The sequence below is a fragment of the Piliocolobus tephrosceles genome, chromosome 1 (genome assembly GCF_002776525.5).
Source record: "Piliocolobus tephrosceles isolate RC106 chromosome 1, ASM277652v3, whole genome shotgun sequence".
In the NCBI taxonomy this organism is placed as follows: Eukaryota; Metazoa; Chordata; class Mammalia; order Primates; family Cercopithecidae; genus Piliocolobus; species Piliocolobus tephrosceles.
In genome coordinates, this window is record NC_045434.1 from 171,638,107 (window position 1) to 171,658,084 (window position 19,978).

Genomic DNA, 19,978 nt, shown 5'->3' on the forward strand with positions numbered 1-19,978 from the left:
TCACGCCATTCTCCCACCTAAGCCTCCAGAGTAGCTGGGACGACAGGCGCCCTGCACCACGCCCGGCTAATTTTGTTTTTGTATTTTTAGTAGAGACAGAGTTTCACCTTGTTAGCCAGGATGGTCTCAATTTCCTGACCTGGTGATCCGCCTGTCTCGGCCTCCCAAGGTGTTGAGATTACAAGCATGAGCCACCGTGCCCGGACTTCTGTTTAGTTTTTTATATGGCTTAAACATAGTTTTCTGGTGGTTAGGGACATTTCTTCAGTTTATCTGACATAGATATCTTCCAAGTTTGTTTAGTGAGACCAATAGGTCATTTATTGTGAGTTTGCAGGTTTACTGCAAGTTCCAAATATGTATTATGACCAGGAAGCAGTCACACTTAAGCTTGAGACAGAAAAACTAAAGATTGGCCTGGCGCAATGGCTCACACCTGTAATCCCACCACTTTGGGAAGCCGAGGCAGGCGGATCACGAGGTCAAGAGATCGAGACCATCCTGGCCAACATGGTGAAACTCTGTCTCTACTAAAAACACAAAAATTAGCTGGGCATGGTGGCACACGCCTGTAATCCCAGCTACTTGGGAGGCTGAGGGAGGAGAATTGCTTGAATTCCGGAGGCAGAGGTTGCAGTGAGCCGAGATTGCACCACTGCGCTCCAGCCTGGTGACAGGGGGAAAAAGAAATAATTAACAGGTTTTCAATTAACAGAAATTTAGATTAAACTAAGAATACAATGAAGTCTGTAGTAAAGAGGTAGTATCTTCTCTCATTAATTTCTTAGGCTAATGAAATCACATCATCCAAATGAAATTGCAACATTTTTAGAATTTCTGCAACAAATCATTATTAATTATATTTATTCTCAAAAGTGACTGACCACCTTAGGCAGAGTTCAAAGAATTTTAGTATCAGTAAACTCGAGAGGCATGGCTATCTGGAAGAGCCTATATATTATTTGCACATTCTGAAGCAGTGCTTCTTGCCGGGCGCGGTGGCTCACGCCTGTAATCCTAGCACTTTGGGAGGCCGGGGTGGGTGGATCACAAGGTCGGGAGTTCGAGACCAGCCTGGCCAATATGGTGAAACCCTGTCTCTACTAAAAAAATACAAAAATTAGCCAGGTGTAGTGGCATGTGCCTGTAGTCCCAGGTACTCGGGAGGTGGAGGCAGAAGAATCGCTTGAACCTGGGAGGCGGAGGTTTCAGTGAGCTGAGATTGTGCCTCTGCACTCCAGCCTGGGTGACAGCGACTCCATCTCAAAAAACAAAAATTAAAATTAAAAAAAAAAAAAAAAAAGCAATGCTTCTTTAAATTTAGCTTGGTAAGAATTACCTAAAGAGCTTGTTAAAAGACAGATTGCTGGACACCCACAGTGTTCCATACACTAGGTCTGTAGTGGGGCCCATGAATTTGCATTTCTAATAGTTTCCAGGTGATACTAATACCTGGTCCAGCCACCACCCTTTAAGAACCACTGTTGTAGAAAAATAATTAACCTTTTTTTTTTCAGTTATAATTTTAATTCCTGCAACTTCACAGTTTCTATAAACTTTTGTTTTTCAGAAAGCTCCTAAAATTTAGCTTCTTTTTAATTTGTGAAATATGTTTAGCTTTTCTCATCTATGAACATTTTCTTAGCACTTTAGGAATTGTTTTTTATCAGAAGACATGCATACAGCCAACAGACACATGAAAAAATGCTCGTCATCACTGGCCATCAGAGAAATGCAAATCAAAACCACAATGAGGTAACATCTCACACCAGTTAGAATAGCAATCATTAAAAAGTCAGGAAACAACAGGTGCTGGAGAGGATGTGGAGAAACAGGAACACTTTTACACTATTGGTGGGATTGTAAACTAGTTCAACCATTATGGAAAACAGTATGGCCTCAAGGATCTAGAACTAGAAGTACCATATGACCCAGCCATCCCATTACTGGGTATATACCCAAAGGATTATAAATCATGCTGCTATAAAGACACATGCATGCGTATGTTTATTGCGGCACTATTCACAATAGCAAAGACTTGGAATCAACCAAATGTCCATCAGTGACAGACTGGATTAAGAAAATGTGGCACATATACACCATGGACTACTATGCAGCCATAAAAAAGGATGAGTTTGTGTCTGTCCTTTGTAGGGACATGGATGCAGCTGGAAACCATCATTGTCAGCAAACTATCGCAGGAACAGAAAAGCAAACACCGCGTGTTCTCACTAATAGGTGGGAACTGAACAATGAGATCACTTGGACTCTGGAAGGGGAACATCACACGCCGGGGCCTATTATGGGAGGGATTGCATTGGGAGTTATACCTGATGTAAATGACGAGCTGATGGGTGGTGACGAGTTGATGGGTGCAGCACACCAACATGGCACAAGTATACATATGTAACAAACCTGCATGTTATGCACATGTACCCTAGAACTTAAAGTATAAAAAAAAAAAAAAAAAAGAATACATTTCTTAAAACCCTGAAGAATAGAAGAATAAGAATAAAAATTATAAAGCTTGGAAAAAAAAAAAAAAAAAAGAAATTGTCTTTTATCTTAAAATCCAGGTTTGACCTTTTACTAAGGATACAAATTCATGGCCGGGCCTGGTGGCTCATGCCTGTAATCCCAGCACTTTGGGAGGCCGAGGCGGGCGGATCACGAGGTCAGGAGATCGAGATCATCCTGTGAATGGTGAAACCCCATCTCTACTAAAAATACAAAAAATTAGCCGGGCATGGTGGCGGGCACCTGTAGTCCCAGCTACTCGGGAGGCTGAGGCTGGAGAATGGCGTGAACCTGGGAGGCAGAGCTTGCTGCTGAGATCGCGCCACTGCCCTCCAGCTTGGGCGACAGAGCGAGACTCCGTCTCAAAAAAAAAAAAAAAAGATACAAATTCATTTTAATAAATGTGTGATTATTAGTTATTTAAATAATATCTAACTTTGCAATTGTCAAGTTGCTTTCACCCACACCAGACTTTTAGTATTGGAAATTATGAACATAACCATGTTACCCATGGAAGTGTTAAATCTTATCCTGGATAGTGTTTCAGGATGGCCAAAATCCATCTCCAATTAAATACATTTAAATTAGTTTCCGTATTTGATTAACTTTTTATCATCATCCTAGTAATGTCTTAGAAAGGCAATTGTCAAATTTCTTTATAGCTAAGTAAGAGTTGAAATAAGTTTTTAAAGTATGGTACAAAGCAAAACTAAGTTACAGTTATTAAAATGAAGAATTCATTTAGAGCCAAAAGATTTTTTAAAACTGCAGAATACAGTCAGTTTAAAGCCTGATTGAAAGCAACTTCATTTTTATAGATTTCTTGAAACAGATCTTCATTGTTTTCTGGAAAGATAGTATTTGAGAAAAAGAAATGTCTCCAGTTACTGTTTTTATGAGGAGAGAATAGCTTAGTCTTTTTAATGGTTAATGAGAAGAAGTAATAGTTAAACACTTAGAGCATTGATTTCTGATTTGAATTCTCCAACACAGGCCAGCCCTGGGGGGGAAAAAAAGCTTGCTAATTAACATTTGATTACTGATGCCACCTTCTCATTCCCCTTGCACCATCCGGTTTCAAACGTTTTTTGTTCAGAAAGGATTTTAAGGAGGTTTTTAACTTGCAACTTAGTAAAACAAATCCATGTGCAACTGCAACGTGTATACAATAATTTTTAAAAGAAGAGAATAAAAGGCCTTAGATATGAAGTATGTGTTCAGAACGCACTCTGAATCACTTCTGATTCAGAAGTGATTGCTTTCTTAACTATAAGCCTTTCAGAGCACCAGTGATTGCTAGGATACTGGAATTAAGCCTAGTTTGTATGCGTTATTTTGATTTAACACACACACACACATACAAATACTTATTTGCTCAATGTGGTTATTTAACAAACTCTTAACCAGAACATCTGATAATGTGATGCACTGGGAGCTTAAGTTTGATATATTTAAAATTTGGTCTAAGCTCAGGTTTTAATATGACCGGAGTCCTTTTTCTTCTCAGAATGATAAAAGAATGAGATGGATGGCTGTAGTTTCAGGGTACTTTTTTGTAAGGGCTGTACTATAAAGTGCTATAGTATCTTAATTCAGAAAATCTAGAAACTAAAACGCTGATTACTGAACATTTTGTTTTTATATTTTGCAATAACAAAATGTTTGATATGTGAAGAATCGTGGGCCAGATTTCAAAAAATGTTAAATGTTGAGATAAATTAATAAAACTTGAAAACTATATCACTTAGTAGCATTCTGGCAAAATCATATAACCACTCTGATGACATTAGGTTGATAGAATAGTTTTCTGGGAAACCAGTATGACAGGCCTTATTTTTAAATGAGATTTCATAAGGGGAAAATATTAATTAGTGTTTTTTAAAAAGTGTAATAAAAGTAAATACTAAGATTCATCATGCAAACAAAACACGAAAATGCTTATTATCTTTATTTCTCATGTGAAATTACTTGCCATTTTTCTTTTTGATGTCTCTGTTATATTTATTCTATTGTTTCTCCATTTTCTAGCATTAATGATTTTAAATTTTCTCTCATTACTTCCTCATCTTGTATATATTTAGCACCTCTTTTCCTCTACCTAGGATTAAGTCCAGTATTTTCATGAAATAATAACATTTTGGATCTTTGAAAATCAGAAATGATCATGTTTTATTCTCTTCTAAGATGGAGTACGTGAGATCTCAGAAAGGCTCCACCAATTTTTCCACAGTAACAGTTGAGCAGAACGAGGTTTAGAAATCTAGTTCTCTGGCTGGGTAAGGTAGCTCGCCTGTAATTCCAGCACTTTGGTAGGCTAAGGTGGGCAGATCACGAGGTCAGGAGTTCAAGACTAGCCTGGCCAACATGGTGAAACCCCGTCTCTACTAAAAATACAAAAATTAGCTGGGTGTGGTGGCACACGCCTGTAATCTCAGCTACTCAGGAGGCTGAGGCAGGAGAATTGCTTGAACCCAGGAGGCAGAGTTGGCAGTGAGCCGAGAACCCACCGCACTCTGGCCTGGGCGACAGAGCAAGACTCGGTCTCGGCAAAAGAAAAAATAAATAAATAAATAAATCTAGTTCTCTGCCTCAGGGTATGCTGCCACACCTCAAACTTTGTGACTTTTTTATTAGTTTGCTTTCACAAGAATAATATCTGAATGACATTTAAAATTCCCTAAAAGTTTTTCAATAGTTTGATTGATATTTCGCTCACAAGGAATGGTGTTTTATAACTGAGAATGTTATCTACTAAATTTTATATTTTTCAATTTAAATAGTTTAGAACAACTTATTTGAGACTAATCTGAGCTTCACGGTTTAGCCTTTAGCAGAGCAACTTTTCCTAAGAATTACTTTCCTAAGAAATTCTGATGAAATTTAACTAAAAAATAAAACTGAAAATTTAAATGAATCAAAAGAAAAGTTAGTGGGAGATGAATATCTTATGAAGGTACTTTTATAATTTTATACTGAGTAGGTTATAATGAAATGATCTTTTCACCAGTGCTGTGTTTAGCATTGAAATTTCCACAGACATTGAGGAAGTATGAAGTTTGAAGTAGAGATTATTACTTAGTTTTTCATATTAATTATAGTATATAAACAGGTGTTTATTAGCAATGACAAATAATAAGGAAACAAATCAGTAATTAATTCTATACTATTAAAAGTTAATCTGATTTATATATTTCCTCAGTTGCAAACAACTGTTGTATCTGAAACAATATGGAAGAAATTAGACTATACCTTTAGAAAAACTTGAATGCAAATTAGAAAATCTGTTGTCAATCCAGAACTCTAGATCTAAATACAATATAGTTTCTAACGTAATTTTAATGTTCAGCTGGTAATCAAAGAATTTATTAAATTCCTTCTGAACTAATTGAAACATTTGCATAGTTTAGGAGTCTGAAATCTCATAGATTTAGAGCTTAATGTAAAACAAGAATTAAAAAGATTATGAAGGTTCAGCATGATCTTGAGCCAATGCTGATCAAAAACAAAAAGTGTGTAAGACAAAAAAGCCCTTAGGAAATGTTACCCTGTGAAGTGTCACTTGTCCTTAACTGGAATTTAACACACTCTAAAGATGAAACTCCATCAGAAGCAGCACAATATTGGCAGCTGGTCATGCCAGCCACTGCAACCCAGCCTGTGTGTGTATGTTCCTTCTACTTCTTTAAAGTGCTCTCAAATCCCAAGTCAATCAATTAGTGTCCTTCCCCCTCTCTTTCTCACTTCCCTCTCCTCTTTCTTTTCCTATCATCTCTTGCTCTCTGTCTCTTTACCCTCCATCTTCTCTCTCTCTTTCCTCTTTTTCCCTTTCCCCTTCTTCCTCTTCTTCTCCCTCTGCATTCCCCCTCCCTCTTTCTTCCTCTTATTTCTTCATCTTCCCTCTTCTGAAAGAACGGTGTCCTTCTTCTGATCCATGATGACTTTAAATTCGTCTGTATCATTTTATACAAAGCTGTATTTTATCATTTAGGTTTCCTAGAATACTTTTTTCAGAATTGTTTTTACGTTTGTTTTGTGTACATTTTGGATTTCTTTCTTCCCTGCAGGATTATGATTTCAATTTTTTATTAAACATAATCATCAGTAAAGAAAATGGAATTGTAATCTCTCTATTAGTAAAATCCCCACTGTTTTGATGCTTTTGCTATCTTATCACTTGTGCTTCATCCATATACTGATAGCATCTACATATGTACAGCATTGGTATACATGGAATTATTTTTGAACAACAAATTTGTTTTCAGTTAAATTGTGGTTTAACATAGGATTCTTTTAGTTTAAACTCAGAATACTCTGTGAGTTTAGCCTTTGCATTGGAACAATCAAACATTAGCCTAATATGCTTTACATGGGACTGTCTCAGCCAAGTTCTGTCTGCATTAGCCAGTTTATTCTATGACAAGTTGCTTAACAGATGTCATTCTGGGGAGAACAATGAAGCCAAATACTTGTGCAATGGCTAACATTACTCTAACTTTGATCACTTTTGTTCAGCACATCAGTCTGGCGTTGTGCTTTATACCAACATAACACTATAGCCAGGACGTGCTTTTCAGGCTTAGAATAGCAAAGGAATGTTATTCAATTCAGTGCAGTTACAGACGAGTTAATGAAAGAAGAAAATACTGTTTATTTCATAATACATTAGTGTTGTATTTTGGAATTAAGATGGAATCTAAAGAATCCCACTCCAAAGTTATTTGTTTGTATACTCATAGTATTTGTGTATACTTTACAATGCTAGGGTAACTTTGCCACCTTTCCAAAAGGATGTAAATATTTGTCCTGCTTTTTTTCAAAAATAACTGATAAGGTTTGTTATATCTAGATAACATAATCAAAAATAATTTCAAGAAATTATTTTAAAGTAATTTCTCAATTATTTTAAGAAATAGTTTTAAGAAATTCTTTTGCCTTGAAACCTAAAGACTCCTCATACTCCCTCTTCTAGCCTTCATCTTTTATTAATGTAACACTCTAGGTTTGTGGAACACCTTTCTTGTTAAGAACACTAATGTTTAAAAATGACAAAATAATAACAGCTAGTAAAAGTGGTTAGACGTTAACCCAATTGCATTTGGTTAATTTGTTGGGTTGATAATGACTGATAAAAATTTCCAAACAATGTGACCAACTATAAACAAAATATTGCATAGTAGACTAGCCATTTGCTAAGAACCTCTAAAGAAAACCTGTTTGAATTTGAGTACAGATCAAGCCATTCCCCAAGCTCCTCAGATCTCGTTTACTAAGTCATTTTTCCACAGGTGTGAATTAGAGGTAAAAATAGAATGAGTTCTGTGTTTTTGTTTTATTTTTTGTTTCTCCTTTCCATAGCGAACTTGTATCCCTATTTCACTGGAATGGTAACTTAGATGTGATTATGTATAAGAAAGGGTAATGTGAAAACAAAATGCTGTAATTGGACAACATGATACTTTAAGCTTCTGTATTTTTAAAACATAAATGCACAATGCTTGTTGAAGTATGAAGAATCTATTGAAGTCTTTGGGTTTTGTTTTGTTTTTTGAGACAGGGTCTCACTGTGTCATCCAGAGTTCAGTGGCACAGTCCTGGCTCACTGCTGCCTCGAACTGCTGGGCTCAAGTGATCTTCGCAGCTTGGCCTCCCAAAGGGTTGGGATTACAGGCGTGAGACACCATGCCTGGCCTCAAGTCTTAACATAGAACATATAGGGAGCATTTCAATCCTAACTTCATTTGATACAGTAGGATAATAGTGCCATAATTAACTTGAAGAATTAGTTAAAATGGATAATCTCTCCATTGTTATGATTAGTTAATTTATTTGTGAATAAAAACTAAAATAGAAAAGAAAACCTGAAGAGACACATATTGCTTTTTTCTTTTTTTTTGAAACAGGGTCTTGCTGTGTCTGCCAGGTGGGAGTCCAGTGGCGTGATCATGGCTCACTGTATCCTCAACCTCTTGGACTCAAGCAGTCATCCCACCTCAGCTTCCTGTGTAGTGGGGACTACAGGCATGAGCCACCATGCCTAGCTTATGTTATTTTTTGGTAGAAATGGGATCTCACTGTGTTGCCCAGGCTCATCTTGAACTCCTGAGCTCACGTGATCCTCCTACCTTGACCTCCTAAAGTGCTGGGATTACAGGTGTGAACCACCACACCCAGTAACACTTCTTTTATTTTTATTTTTATTATTTTCTTTTGAGACAGAGTCTCACACTGTTGCCCAGGCTGGAGTGCAGTGGCACGATCTCAGCTCACTGCAACCTCTGCCTCCTGGGTTCAAGCCATTCTCCTGCCTCAGCTTTTCGAGTAGCTGGGATTACAAGCATGTGCCACCACACCTGGCTAATTTTTGTATTTTTCATAAAGACAAGGTTTCACTGTGTTGGCCAGGTTGGTCTTGAACTCCTGACCTCAAGTGATCCGCCCACCTCGGCCTCCCAAGTGCTAGGATTACAGGTGTGAGCCACCACGCCCAGCCAACACTTCTTAATTACTGGCTGATGTAGAGTTTAACCTTCCAATACTTTATTCTGATAAGTTTACCTCCTTCCCTTTCAAAGTAGAAGGTATAATGTTGCATGTTGGGACAAATAGTTTCTCAGCTTTAATGCATTTTTTCTATTTAATTTTCAAGAAGGGCCTATAGCTCTGATGTTAGTAAATATTACTTGAAATAGTTTTTAGTTTGGATTGATTTAAAAAAATAACCTGTGCTACTTTTTTGTTGTTGGTGGTGGTGGTGGGGAGATAGAGTCTCACTCTGTTTCTCAGGCTGGAGTGCGGTGGCGTGATCTCAGCTCACTGCCACCTCCGCCTCCCGGATGCAAATGATTCTCCTGCCTCAGTCTCCCAAGTAGCTGGGATTATAGGAGCCACTACCACGCCTGGCTAATTTTTTGTATTTTTAGTTAAAGATGGGGTTTCACCATGTTGGCCAGACTGGTCTCGAACTCTTGACCTCAGGTGATCCACCTGCCTAGGCCTCCCAAAGTCCTAAGATTACAGGTGTGAGCCACTGTGCCTGGCCCTGTGCTCCTTTAATAAGAAGTTTCTATATCTTTGAAACTTACTTTAAAAATGTAAAGACAATTTTAGGTTTTTCTGCCCCTGCCCCACTTCCCTGTAATAAAACTACCCTTCACTATTCCACATAAAAACTTGAAATATGTTTTTGGTTTTGAATCATTGTACATTTTAACGATTAAATAAATTATAAAAATTAATAATTGTACTTTGCCCTTAGAGAACTGGGTGCCTGACGTTTCCTGACTGAAAAGAAATGAAGCCAGCCAGGGGCTGAAAACAATAGAGGAGGGATGTTTCTTAACTCTTACTTCATCTAGTCTTCATTGAGAATCTGCTTTTAAGTTTGGTTTTGTTCTTTTTTACAAAATTTTTTGACTTGGGTTTTTATAGTTTCAAATTCTTGTTTTGAATCTAGAAGAAAACAGGAAATATATTGTGTGTCTCATAAATTGATTGGAAACTATAAGTCATGTGAAAATTCTATTTTAATTGTCCTGTCTCTTTCTTTTCATAGGTGAAGAGAAATGTGTATGACCTTACAAGTATACCTGTTCGCCACCAATTGTGGGAGGGCTGGCCAACTTCTGCTACAGACGACTCAGTAAGTGACAGTCATATTTTCAGCTTTATATCCTCCTTTCTCTTTTGCCACTTTCAGTCTAATTGGCTTTGATAATAAGCACAATCAAATGCATTGAGTCTTCCATTGAAAGAATTATCTAGCCAGGCACGGTGGCTCACGCCTCCCAGCACTTTGGGAGGCTGAGGTGGGTGGATCACCTGAGGTCAGGAGTTTGAGACCAGTCTGGCCAACATGGTGAAACCCTATCTCTACTAAAAACACAAAAATTAGCTGGGCATGGTGGCAGGCACCTCTAATCCCACTACTCAGGAGGTCAAGGTAAGAGAATCACTTGAACCTGGGAGGTGAAGGTTGCAGTGAGCTGAGATTGTACCATTGCACTCCAGCTTGGGTGACAAAAGTGAAACTCCATCTCAAAAAAAAGGAAATAATTTTCTAAACCAAACAGTGTGAAAGTAAGAGAAGTTGTAATAATTTGAGTTCACTTTTGGAACAGATATCACAAGCCAAGCAGGTCAACGTTCTGTTGGTAATGTTACAGTATCAATGCAAGAATTTGATGCTGCTGGATTTGACTTAATTTTTTTCTTGATGAGAAGAATATATTCAGATACTACTAATGAAATGTTCAAGGCAAAAACATTTTCTTTCCTAAATTACAGATATTTCAAAATCAAGCCAATCATTGTATTTAATTTTAAAACTACCTTTTTCATAGTAGACTGACACTTAAAAGTTAATTTTTATAGTTAATATTAATAGCACTTTAATCTCAAACATACCCATAAATTTCGCTACCATAAGAAGCTGGAAGAAAATAGCCTGTCATTTTTACCCTTATTATATTTTTTATAATGATTTTCCTATTGTAAATTTTTGAAGGCTTTCCTATCTCTTGTCATTTCCACTTATTGCTCTTTTCTGCGAGAGTAAATTTCACTATATAAGGAGACCATCTGAAATTTAGTTTTGGCCACTTTCCCCCACAAACTTGCTTGTCTAACCAGATATCTAAGTTTTTTTAAAAAGTAAAAGTGAAAATGAGAATGTTTCTGGAAATCTCAAGTTAGATCTAATTTTTAAAATAAATAGGGCTAAAAAGAAATTGGGACTTTATAAACATCTTGTAATGATCAATACTGAAATAGTGATTATGCCTAAGAATTGAATTACCTTTTAATATTTTCTAGTAAATACTATATTTCTGCCTGGATAATAACTACAGTTCACTCCTCTTCCAGCACCACCACTATATATTTTAATATAAAATCTTTGTGGAAGGCAAAAAAGTTTTAAGACAATTTATGTAGATGCTACTTGAATCTAATTACAATGTAAACACTATGCCTTTGGAAAATGCTTTGTGGATTATGAAATTTTAAAAATCAGAAACTTTAATAATCCGAAAATAGCAAAACTTTTATTTTTGGTCAGGCACAGTGGCTCATACCTGTAATCCCAGCACTTTGGGAGGCTGAGGCCGGTGGATCACCTGAGGTCAGGAGTTTGTTTGTTTGTTTGTTTGTTCATTTTTGAGATGGAATCTTGCTCTGTTGCCCAGGCTGGAGTACAATGACACGATCTTGGCTCACTGCAACCTCTACCTTCTGTGTTCAAGCAGTTCTCCTGCCTCAGCCTCCCAACTATCTGGGAGGCACCCTCCACCATGCCCGGGTAATTTTTGTAGTTTTAATAGAGATGAAGTTTCACCATGTAGGCCAGGCTGGTTTTGAACTCCTGACCTCAGGTGACCTGCCCACCTTGGCCTCCCAAAGTGCTAAGATTACAGGCATGAGCCACCATGCCTGGCCAAGGTCAGGAGTTTGAAACCAGCCTGGCCAACATGGTAAAACCCTGTCTCTAATAAAAATACAAAATTAGCTGGGCATGGTGGCTTATTCCTGTAATCCCAGCTAGCTGCGGGGCTAAAGCAGGAGAATCACTTGAACCTGGGAGGGGAGGTTGCAGTGAGCCGAGATTGTGCCATTGCACTCCACTGGGCAACAAGAGCAAAACTCCATCTGAAAAACAGAAACAAAAGCCCCTTTATTTTTAATAAACATTTCCAGAAAAAAAACTTTAGGTTTAGGTACTATATTTGTTTCTGAAAAACTGATTTCAGTGTTGATATTATAGTATATAATTAGAATTATTGGCTGGTCATCTACGGCTAAGGATAGAGACGTGTTTGTGGTTTTCTTCTGGTTTTTATTTGTTGTTTTTCTTGCTTGAGTGAGAAATTTGATAAAGAATGTGCTACATTTATTTTCACAAAAATAAAAGAGTAATGTTCATACATGATGGTTTACTGTTTACCTGAGGAGGCATGAAAAAAAAAAGAAATGTTCTTAGTGTTGTCTAATAACTTATTCCAAGAAATAGTAATATTAATAGAAGAAAATAATTAAGACCTCAGCATATCATTAAATTCTCTGAGCTTTAATTTTCTCACTAATTTGCGGAACTATTATGAAGATAAGTGATAATATAAATACAGTGCCTGGCTCATAGTAGACACTCAATAAATGAGTCAACATTATAATTAAGATAACTCCAAAAAAAGTGATCATAATTACAGATTACAATTACAGGGAAGAATTGACTGATTTAAAGAAATGAAGTGATGTCTGAGACTTGCTTCAGAATAACCCATGTGTGGCACAGTGAGTGAGGATAGAGCTAATTTAGATTAGGCATCTATCAACCATTGTTGAATCTGGATGATATGTATATTGGGTTTATTATACTGTTTTCTCAAATTTGTATATGTTTGAAAATTTTCATAACACAAAGTTTAAAGCAAAAATAATTGTCTTGTTTAAGAGCAAGGACATAAGATAATAGAGAAACTCTGGAAATGTGAGGCTTCAAAGGGTTGAAAAAGCCAACTGCTTTTGCACCCCACCCTTTTAGAAACCAGAAATTGGCTTATCAGGTACAAGTTCCAAGAGTGATAGGCAAAGTCGATGAAATATGATCAGTTCTTCTGCCTATAAAATAGTGCCTTATACATTTTAGGTGCTAATTCATTGAATTGAGTTGGCATGGTCTTTTATGAGACCCATGTTTTAATGGTTTTTATAACATTTAATTTTTTGCCAAGGAGTTGTCATGCAGTCTAATTACTATAGGAAAATATGGAAAGCAGCTAAAACTGTTTATTTCCAAGACTGTAATACTACTTGGTGCTTTTAAGTCACAGCAAACACAAGAGGGAATCCCTATTAAGAGGCTTGATTCTTTTAGCCTCATTATTCCCATTTGCACCTTGTCCCAGAACCTGTGAAGTGGTGCCTGCCCACACCTCCCCAGAGCAAATGTTGCCGCATTGGCAGGATGTTGCCTTGAGCTTGCATGATTTGATACAACAAAGATGTTTAGGGCCAAGCTGCTTTTAACTGATGCCACAGCAGATTCACTAGCTCCAGTGCTTGAATTTAGCCAAAAAATGGCTTATAACCAGTATTCTGAGGATATCGTGGCCAAATAATATGTCATAAAACCTCTTTCATTAGGAGTATAAAAACTCATAATGCTGGTACTTGTAGTCTATATTTGTTGCAGGCAGTGGTGTTTTTATACTTATTGAAGTCATTCAAGTGGAGGCATCTGCTACAAAACAAAATAGTCCTCGGCTTAGGGCATGAATTGGGTACAGCTGAGAAATGTCAGCTGTGTAAACAGCCTGAAATGTGTTACCAACAAAAATATAATTAATTTCTTTCCAAGACAGTGTGCCATAACTTAATACTTAGAATGGTTTAACTTTCAGAGAAAGCACCTGAACATTTGCTTCCTAGTGCCAGAGTAGAGGATTGATTATAAAGGTCATTAAAAGTGAGGTCATTTTGTACCTTTATTGCTCAGTTGAAGAAATTTGTGTGACTTTGAATATAGGTAGCCTTAGATATCATTGGCTTCTATGAATTTATGAAAATACCGTAGATCAAGAAATTAATGGATTTGGGGTGATGAAAATATTCTAAAAATTAGATTATGGTAAAGGTTGCACATCTCTAAAGTTTTAAACAATCATTAAACATTTAAAATGAGTGAATTTTATGGCATATAAATTATGCCTCAGTGAAGCTATTTTTTTTAAAAAGGAGTTAATTAACTAGATTAAAATACTTTTTCACTTACATTTTTATCCTGCATGAGAAATACTTTGCAAAAACACAAGAGATGTTTTGTTCAGTATACTTCTCATTAACCTTTGACTCACCCAACAGGACAAAGAAATAGACCTCTTATAATCAATTCTTTTATAATCTTGAGTCTCTTATGAACCTAATAAACTTCAGTCTTGGGCATTTTCAGGCTACTCAGTGAAGTCAACAATCATTGACAACATTGTTGCCCATCTCCCTTCAGAATTAACATATTTGCTTGTGGTCCTACTCTAATAGGGTGTGGAATACTGTATGAATTGTCAGTAACTCCATTCCTTTTGTACTCTTTCATCAGAAAAATAGGTATCTAAAGCTTCACCAGTAGGAAAATGTTTTCATGCTGTGACAGTTCAGCTGTGAGAACAAGGAGTTACAAGTAGGCAAAATCTCATTTTACACTTTAACAAGGAAGCTCTTGGTTTCTAGAGAGGAGAAATACTTTTAACACCGTGAATTATGTTTAGACAGCTTATTACAGTGCAGTCAATATGAATACGTGTAGCTCTTTTTAAATTCCTGGATTTAATAATGCTTACACAAAGAAAACTCTTTCAGTTTTTTTTGTTTTTGTTTTTATTTTTATATTTTTTTTCGACAGAGTCTCGCTCTGTCACCCAGGGTGGAGTGCAGTGGCGAGATCTCAGCTGACTGCAACCTCTGCCTCCCAGGTTCAAGTGATTCTTATGCCACATCCTCCCAAGTAGCTGGGATGACAGATGTGTACCACCATGCCCAGCTAATTTTTGTATTTTTAATAGAGACAGGGTTTCGCCATGTTGGCCAGGCTGGTCTCGAACTCTTGGCCTCAAGTGATCCACCCGCCTCGGCTTCCCAAAGTGCTGGGATTACAAGCGTAAGCCACTGTGCCCAGCCAACTCTTTCAGTTTTAATACTTTTTTTTTGAGATGGAGTTTTGCTCTTGTTGCCCAGGCTGGAGGGCAGTGGCGTGATCTCGGCTCACTGCAACCTCCACCTTCCGGATACAAATGATTCTCCTGCCTCAGCCTCCCGAGTTGCTGGGATTACAGGCATGCGCCACAATGCCCGGCTAATTTTGTATTTTTAGTAGATATGGGGTTTCTCCATGTTGGTCAGGCTGGTCTCCAACTCCTGACCTCAGGTGATCCACCCGCCACGGCCTCCCAAAGTGCTGGAATTATAGGCATGAGCCACTGTGCCCAGCTTGATACTTTATTATTGCGCTTTTTTTTTCCTGTCTCTCTCTTTCCCTCTTTCTCAATCTCTCTTTCTTTCTTTTTTTTTTTTTTTTTTTTTTGGACGGAGTCTCACTCTCTCACCCCCATTCTATGGCATGGTCTTGGCTTACTGCAACCTCCACCTCCCAGGTTCAAGCAATTGTCCCTCCTTAGCCTCCCGAGTAACTAAGACTACAGGCGCACGCCATCATACTCAGCTAATTTTTTTTTTTTTTTTTGTATTTTTAGTAGAAACAGGGTTTCATAAGTTGGCCAGGCTGTTATTGAACTCCTGACCTTGTGATCCACCTGCCTCGGCCTGCCAAAGTGCTGGGATTACAGGTGTGAGGCACCATGCCTGGACTTTTCTTTCATGATTACTAATGGTCTTCTGTATTTCTGTCATTGGCCACAAAATATTCACTCAGAATTTTAGAAACTAGGAATTTTAGAATCAAAAATCTTTGGGCATGTGTTAGGATTCAGAAAGCTAGTTATTAAATATTTTCACATTGAGAATGTGAGATAACTTACAAGTAAAACCATTACACAGTGGCTTTTGTATAAAATAAAAAGAGCTGGGCACAATGGCTCACGCCTGTAATCCAGCACTTTGGGAGGCCAAGATGGGTGGATCACCTGAGATTTGCAGTTCAAGACCATCCTGACCAACATGGAGAAACCCCGTCTCTGCTAAAAATACAGAATTAGCTGGGTGTGTGGCGCATGCCTGTAATCCCAGCTACTTGTGAGGCTGAGGCAAGAGAATCATTTGAATCTGGGAGGTGGAGGTTGCAGTGAGTCGAGATTGCGCCATTGGACTCCACCTGGGCAACAAGAGCAAAATTCTGTCTCAAAAATAAAAAATAAAATAAAATAATTAAAAATTAAAATAAATAAATACATAAAATAAAATAAAAACTGCACACAGCCCTCTCCCTGCCCCACTCTTAAATAGAAATGAATCTGAAGGCTGGGCACAGTGGCTCACACTGTAATCCCAGCACTTTGGGAGGCCGAAGCAGGCGGATCACCAGGTCAGGAGTTCGAGACCAGCCTGGCCAACGTGTAGAAACCCTGTCTCTACTAAAGATACAGACAGTTAGGGCCAGGTCCCCTAACTTTTGAGATGGAGTTTCGCTCTTGTTACCCAGGCTGCAGTGCAGTGGCACGATCTCGGCTCACCGCAACCTCTGCCTCCGGGGTTCAAGCGATTCTTCAGCCTCAGCTTCCCAGGTAGCTGGGATTACAGGCATGTGCCACCACACCCAGCTGATTTTATATTTTTAGTTGAGCCGGGGTTTCTCCATGTTGGTCAGGCTGGTCTTCAACCCCCGACCTCAGGTGATCTGCCTGCCTCAACTTCCCAAAGTCCTGGGATTACAGGCATGAGCCACCTCACCCAGCCAAAATTAATATTTCTAAAGTACAACATGAATCACATTCAGCCTTGCTTACTTATTTTCAATGGTTCGTTTATGCTGGCATTCAAAACCCTTCATTCTTTAGTCTGAAACTTCCCTTCCAGGTTTGTTTTCCCATACAGGCTCTGAGTAAATACTTGATAAATATTTGTTGAATGAAATGATTGAATATTACACCATATGTGTCTCAGCTTTAGCTAACTACTTATCTTACTATTTTTCAAATATAGTTGGTACTCTCCCACTCTGTCATTTAATCATACTCTTCCTTCCACCTAGAATACCTACAATTATCTCCTTCCTTGAAGACCTTTTTTTTTGAGATGGAGTTTCACTCTTGTCACCCAGGCTGGAGTGCAATAGCGCGATCTTGGCTCACTACAACCTCCGTCTCCTGGGTTCGAGCGATTCCTCTACCTCAGCCTCCTGATAGCTGGGATTACAGGCATGTGCCAGCATGCCTAGCTAATTTTTGTATTATTAGTAGAGACAGGGTTTCACTATGTGGGCCAGGCAGGTCTCTAACTCCTGACCCCAGGTTATCCACCCACCTCGGCCTCCCAAAGTGCCAGGATTAGAGGCATGAGCCACCGCGCCCAGCCAAGACCTTTCTTTAAGAAACCCTGCCTATGTCCTTCTTCCCATGCTACCTTCTCCAACCCTCTTAGAAATTCATTTATAGTTCTTTTCTTCTGCTTAAGCTTTTTTCACTTTTTTCTTTCTTTGTTCTTTGTTTCCTTCATTTCTCCCTTCCTTCCTCCTCTCTGGCTTCATCTGAGTCACCACAAGCAACTTAATGTCTATGGATCGCAGTCTCTGTAACTGTCGAACAATAACTTACAAGTTATTGTGAAGATTAAAGAGTCAGTAGTTACAAGAATAGTTACTGCTAGGTTTATTTTAAAGATTGAAGTAGAATATACTAGAAAGAATGCCTTAACATGGTTAACTTTTGGCTATTATTGTTTTTTATTTATTGTTTTAATCTATCCATTCACTTGACATTTGTGGAACAACTCTGTTAAAAGAAAACTTCAGACAAATTAAATTTAACGAAGTTTAATTGAACAAGAAAAAAAATTATTTGCAAATTGGGCAGCCCCCAGATTCATAGCAGATTCAGAGAGACTCCAGGAATGCCTCGTGGTTAGAACAAATTTATAGACAAGAAAGGAAAGTGACGTACAGAAAGAAGTGAGGTACAGAAACAGCTGTATTGGTTACAGGTTGGCGTTTGCCTTATTTGGATACAGTTTGAACATTCAGCAGTGTATCAGTGGTTGAAGTATGGCTGCTGAGATTGGCCAAGACTCAACTATTATTATAGGCATTTATTCATAAGTTAGGTTTTCAGTCTTGTCTACCTATTAAGTTAGGTTAGGCTTCCTCCACCAGGACTCAAATGTAGAAGTACGGAGCCCTAGGCTGGGCATGGTGGTTCATGCCTGTACTCCCAGCAGTTTGGGAGGCCGAGGCAGGTGGATTGCTTGAGACCAGGAGTCTGAGACCAGCCTGGCCAACTTGGCGAAACCCTGTCTCTACTGAAAATACAAAAGAAATTAGCCGGGCGTGGTGGCTCACACATGTGATCCCAGCTACTCAGGAGGCTGAGACACAAGAATTGCTCGAACCCGGGAGGTGGAGGTTGCAGTGAGCCAAGAGCGCGCCACTGTACTCCAGCCTGGGTGGCAGAGCGAGATTATGTCTCAAAAGAAAGAAGAAGAAGAAGTACAGAGTCCTTCTCAGATCATATATTTAGTTCGCTTTAACAACTCTTATAGGCCAGTAACTGTGCTGGCCCTTAAAGTTGGAATGATAAGATCTTGCTTCTCAGAGATTGATGAGTTTAGTGGGAGACATATGTATATAAACAATGACAACTGAAGTATACAAATGCAGTGGGATCATACAAGAGGGAACAACCAATTTTGCTTACAGTTAGTGGTAGTGAAAAAATGACTTCTCAGAGAAAGGGACATTTGATTATGTATACTTATATTCCTCCTTTGCAAATTATAAGCATTAGAAGTAAGAACTGTCTTCACATTTATATCAAGCATAGTGTTTTACGCATTTATTTAAATTGCATTCATTTATTTAAGTTGTTCAGTGCTCCACAAAGTTGACATCTATGGCAATAAACAACTAAAGGATCGATTTGTGAGTATAGTAACTGGATAAACATTTTGAGAATCATTTATTTCTGATAAAAATTAAATTATCAAAACTAAACATTTTATAGCAGCAAGTAGAATAACAGATTTAAGAGTGTGCAGAGCTACATTGTGAGCCGATTTTTACCAATGTGTGTGTGTGTATATGTGTATTGGTAGGAGGTAGAGGAAATGGAGGTGGGGGAGAATGCAAGTGAGCAGACCAGTCCAAGTTTATTGAATCCTAGCATTACTATTATTTATATGTTACTTAATGTTTAAGCTTCTGTTTCTTTATCTATAAAATGGAGATGATATTAACACACTTGAAAGCCTATTGTGAAGATTACATGGGTTAACGTATTACTAGGTTGGACCATATGAAGTTGCCATTTTTTTAGGGACAAAAATGGTTGCAGATTAGAAGTTTCATATGATTATATCTAATATGTAAAGCACATAATATAATGCAGGTGTTGACAGTAATGACTGTGAGCCCAAATCTCACTCAGCATCTGTTTTTGTCAATAATGTTTTCTTGGGACACATTCACACCGATTTCTTTTTTTTTTTCCTTTTTTTTTTTCTTTTTTTTAGACGGAGTCTCGCTCTGTTGCCTAGGCTGGAGTGCAGTGGCACAGTCTCGGCTTACCGCAACCTCTGCCTCCTGGGTTCAAGAGATTCTCCTGCCTCAGCCTCCCGAGTAGCTGGGACTACAGGCAGGTGCCACCATGCCCGGCTAATTTTTGTATTTTTAGTAGAGATGGGATTTTGCCATGTTGGCAAGGCTAGTCTCAAACTCCTGACCTCAGGTTCTCCCCACCTTTGGCCTCCCAAAGTGCTGGGATTATAGGCATGAGCCATAGTGCCTGGCCACACTGATTTCTGAAAGTAC

At 38.2% G+C, this 19,978-nt stretch overlaps 1 protein-coding gene across 4 annotated transcripts in view; it reads left to right on the plus strand.

Moving 5' to 3' along the window:
• FAF1 (Fas associated factor 1) overlaps positions 1-19,978 on the plus strand; it is a 558,082-nt gene that overhangs the window by 335,817 nt on the left and 202,287 nt on the right. For all 4 annotated transcript variants that reach the window (XM_023189044.2, XM_023189048.2, XM_023189038.1 and 1 more), the window contains one exon: positions 10,070-10,156. In XM_023189044.2, coding sequence (XP_023044812.1) covers positions 10,070-10,156 — 87 coding nt within the window. The remainder of the gene's footprint in view (positions 1-10,069; positions 10,157-19,978) is intronic.